Source organism: Glycine soja, chromosome 9, assembly GCF_004193775.1.
Source record: "Glycine soja cultivar W05 chromosome 9, ASM419377v2, whole genome shotgun sequence".
NCBI classification, from domain to species: domain Eukaryota; kingdom Viridiplantae; phylum Streptophyta; class Magnoliopsida; order Fabales; family Fabaceae; genus Glycine; species Glycine soja.
In genome coordinates this window covers 40734336-40739093 of record NC_041010.1, presented here as the reverse complement: position 1 = coordinate 40739093, position 4758 = coordinate 40734336, and the positions used below count along the sequence as shown (strand labels likewise).

Sequence of the window (4758 nt, the reverse complement as noted above, 5' to 3'; positions counted from 1 at the left end):
ATTCAGGGACTAAATGATGGTTGGAATGCTCTTATGCGCTATTATTTGAATAACTTTTGTGATGGAACAAAGCAGGTGTCTGGATCTCATCTCATTATATGCTTGGGTAGAAATCGTAGGTGCATGCTGTCATAACTTGTTATCATGTACGTCTGATCCTTCTAATGCTTGAATTTACTTTTACATCCCCATTTAATGTTCTATTTATGTTTTGATTCTATATATAGCAAACTAGTATTTGTACTGTTGGTGATTCTGATTTTTCATGTTGTGTTGGATCATATCCTTGAGAAACTTTATCCATCATTTCTTCTTCAACTAGTATTTGTACACCTGAAGTCTAAACGATTTTTTTTTTTAACTGCATGTGCATGCTGACCCACAAACTATTAAGAAAAACCTGTGACTTGGAACCATTTATCTCACCTTTCTTTTGGATTACTGGAAACAATAGTTATTAGCATTCTATTTCTCCATTCGTTTTCTTAGTGACTTGGGCAAAATAGCTGATCACTTTCCCGTTTTATTCAACCGATAAAATTGAAGAATCATTCATTCTTGCTTCCTGTTTCTATCAGATCCTATTTTATTTTTTTTGCCCCCTGATACTCTAGCCAGATGGAAACACTAGTTATAGGAACAAGAGTTTAGACTTCATTACTCGAGAGTATAATCTTTCACTACATTTTGAAGTAGTTATTGTATGAAGCCGTTTGAGTGAGCTTTTGAAAAAGAAAATTATTTGCTCCATAAAAAGCTTTCCCAAAGATCCTGATCTGTGTATGATGTCTTTCAAGATAACTAAAGCAAAAACGTGATCTGAAATTTTATGAGAATTCCTGTGCGATCTATACAGGTGTATGTGATAGGTAAGAATTTGTCATAAAAAAGTTAAATCAACTAAAGTAAAAATGTCTTTACAATCGAAGTGCTATGTTAATGAACTAGTATCATATGGTGTGTCAAGGTTTTCCATTGACAATCACTTATTCGTTCTTGCAGTTAGATATGATTTTCGGCACTTAGTGTTGGTATAGCAGCATTTTGCAAAGGCCAATGGTCGGCTTTTATGCAACAGACCTCGCCTACACAAGCCACGGTGTTGACTTCCATATAAGATCATTTTTTGGCTATTAACCTGCAGGAGTCTTAGTTCTACATTTAGATCACTTCAACGAATTGCACAAGGTTCCTTACACACTTCTTATTATAACAATTTTGTAGTTATTATAGCTTCTAAAATTGATTCATATCCCATTATAGCGATTGCTGCTTTGTCAGCAGTTCCTGCTCTGCCTTCTCCTTTGTATATGCTGGTTTTATTTGTTCTTGTATAAGATTGAAGAACTCCAAGTTCTTGGGAATCTCATATCCAGTTGATTCTTTTTGTACGTTTTTAAGAGAATTCATTCCTTTGACATTGCTGTGTTTCATCGTTGTTTCTGCTGGAATCACTAGGATTATTTTTGCTCTCATCATTCTCCTATGAGTATAACAACACATTCAACAACAAAAGAGCGGAAACTAGTAAATAAAAAGTGAGGTTCCACATCATTTAAGTGAGTTATACACAAATTTCACCAAATAATAAAGGGTGTATTTAAATAGTTGCGTTAAAAGAGTGTGTTGGTATTGGTAACCTTTGTCTTTTAGCATTTTCAGTTCTAATTGTTATTGTTGCTTGTTACTACAAAATTGAGATCAATTAAAGCATCCGGCATCTCGTAGATCAAATAACTTGGTAGCGAAATCCATGCCCTTGCGTAGACTCTGAAATCTATACAATTAAAAGTCGGTAATAATAATGAGGTTGTTGATACTAAATCATTATTTCATTTCAGTACTAAAATAATAATAATAATAGCACAAACAGACAAGAAAATGGAAGATTAACCACTTGAATCAACATCTTGGAAATACAATAGAAATTACTGACTACTAAGAACAAATTTAAACGAAGACAATAACGCTACAGGTGGTAATTTTCCAAACAAAATTATTAGGCTGTTCTTGTTCAGGACCTTCATGACCATAGATACAGGGATACCTTAAAATTCACAACATACATAAATTCTACCCATGCAACATAGTTCATGAGGCTTGAGTTGCATATGGGGGCCAGTAAAGATGAAACTCAATCTTGTAGACAACAGTAAGACCCTTGAGATCAACTGGAGAAGTACTAATATAGCCTTGCACAAACATGAAATCTTCAGTGCCTCCTACCACTGGAAGATCAGAGGGTTTGACATTGTTTGTGACACCAACAATGGAAAGGGAGCCCTTGTGGTGCTTCAAACGCAGGGTTAGCTTGGCGATCGAAATGCTCCGAAGCCCGTCGAGACTAGATGTGACTGTAGTCCCTTCTGCAATCCCAACTAGTTTGGAGGACCTGTTGGCTGCAACAGTCAAAGGGTCCTGAAAGGCAAATAAGGTGCCAAAAGGGGTTGTGGTTTGAGTCACCCCTGCTCCTCCTTTTATACCATCCACTATGATGTATCCGGTTTTGTTTATGGTCTCGTGTTGAAACAGAGAGAAGTGAAGGGATTTGAGGTGCTGGAGGTGGTGATGGGAGCCCGCAGATGTGGTTTTGAATTGGGTTATGGCCAAAAGTAAGATAGCAAGAACATAGTTGTGTAGAGAGGAAGCCATAACTACGTTGGTTAGTTGTTGTGATTAGAATGCAAAGAAGGGTGATATCTCATTGCATTATATACAATATACAAGACTTGGTTTCTTCTCTTTTTCTTTTTCTTTTTTCTTTTTTCTTTTTTCTTTTTCTGTGGCACAAAACTTAGTTCACATTATGGTATGAAAACTGTCGATGACTTGAGGGTGATGAAGTCAATGAAAACAATATAGCCAAGTCATTTAAGGTCGTTCAGTCTTTTGTAGTTTTCATTGTATTAGATCCTATCTTTGCTTTGACTGAAAAATTGTCTCTAGAAGGAAACTAGAAAGAGACAAAAAGTACTATGCTGCATTTGCTCTTCGCCAATCCAATGAAGTATGATGTTAGGAATTTGTGAGAATTACTTAAGAGTAAAATAATCACCTTTATTCGTAGAAGTGTAATTCGTTAATAAATGTGTCCTTGAAAGATCTAAATACAAAATTTTGTTCTCGAAAGTGTTAAAAGTGCGACAAAAATATCCTGACGTCAACTTCTGTCCATCACCGCTAAAAAAGTTGCTTACGTGGCACATAGGGACAATTTTGTCAATAAAAAATTACTCACATGGCGGCCAACGTGGGGACATATTTTTTTTTGGGAAAAATGTAAATTATATTAAACCCAAAATGATACAACAATAAATGGGACATACCTCGCAGCTAGAGAAAATCAAAACCTCCCTAATACAAGAAGGCCTATATCGAGATGCTAAAACAAATGCAACAGGTGCGCTTGTCTATACATAAGAAACTTAATCTTGCTAATAACCTCTATTACAGAAAATTGATAATCTTCAAAAATCAACTTGTTCCTAGATAGCCAGATGCAGTAACGTGGGGACATATTTGTCATATACTACATATGTAGTGACTTTTGATTTCCCTTACGGTGGGAAAAATGATTTTTTGGCGCTGATTTTCTTCATTCCCAAAAGGATTACACAACCCAAAATTGACTTTTCATTCCCAAAAGCTACGTTCTTGATTTTTCTTCATCTCCCACACTTTTAGAAACTTCTACAAGAGAAGTTCTTTATCTCCCACACTTCCACAACCTCATTACGCGGGCAAATCTCCCAACCACAGTGACGCACAGCAACACACGGCAATGCACAACGACATACGACGACGCACACCCATACAATCGTTCCCGTCGACGATGACCACAACGACGCACACCTAGGTTTGAACTTTATCATATGTTGTGTCGTTTTTGTATGCTTTTTTATTTTTTTCTACGCATATGACTTTTATTGGTTGGTCGTAATGGCACCGTCGTCAACTAGTGTCTTCGTCGTCGAGAGACGATTGTTTTGGGGTTTCGACGATAATCGTAACGACGTCGTCGCCATCGCATTTTTCGTGGTGGTCATTGTTCATCTGGCCTCTGCCGTCAAACCTCTTCTCTTGTGTTCTCTTCTTTATTCTCAAACTTCTTCTTTTCTCTTCTCTATTATGAAACTTGCCTTCTCTTCTCTATTATGAAACTTTTTATGTTTTCTTTTTGTGAATATACAATTAATTTTTGTTATGTTTCTCTATAGAATGTATGATGAAATTAGTCTTATTTTGCACCACAATAGTAAATTCATACAAAATGTAAATGAGACACTCGAGTATGTCGACGGTGAATTATGGGAAGAAGTTGAAACAAATTTGGTTAATGTATGGACACCCCAAGAATTATGCAAAGCTTGCCGCAATTATGTGAAATTACTGACATTGTAGTAAAAAATTGGTAACTATTTTCATCCAAATGACCAAAATATATCACAAAATTGACATTTTGTTCCAAAAGAAGACACTGACATTTAAGTCCAAGTAAAATTACTAACAAATTTCTCCAACAAAAAAATACTGACAATTTGATCCATAAAATTTTTATTGACGTTTACGTCCAAAAATGATTTCTTATTGATATTTTTGTCCAATCTAGTCAGCATGACCACGTTGGCAATCAATATTGTGACAATTTGTCCATCTGTGCCACGTAGGCAACTTTTTTAACGGTAACGGAAGAAAGTTGACGGCGGAATATTTTTGTCACACTCTTAACATTTTCGAGGACTAAATTTTGCATTTAAA

The 4758-nt window shown here is 35.8% G+C and overlaps 1 protein-coding gene across 1 annotated transcript; it reads right to left on the bottom strand.

The window, feature by feature from the left end:
- Window positions 1–1813: 1813 nt before the first annotated feature.
- On the bottom strand, window positions 1814–2695 carry LOC114425660 (dirigent protein 19-like). The gene has a single exon (XM_028392606.1). The coding sequence runs from the start codon at window positions 2650–2652 to the stop codon at window positions 2092–2094; it is 561 nt and encodes a 186-aa protein (XP_028248407.1). The 5' UTR covers window positions 2653–2695; the 3' UTR covers window positions 1814–2091.
- Window positions 2696–4758: the final 2063 nt, after the last annotated feature.

Excerpts from the sequence above, each read along its gene's own strand:
- LOC114425660 (XM_028392606.1), bottom strand. The coding sequence starts at position 2,652 with ATGGCTTCCTCTCTACACAACTATGTTCTTGCTATCTTACTTTTGGCC.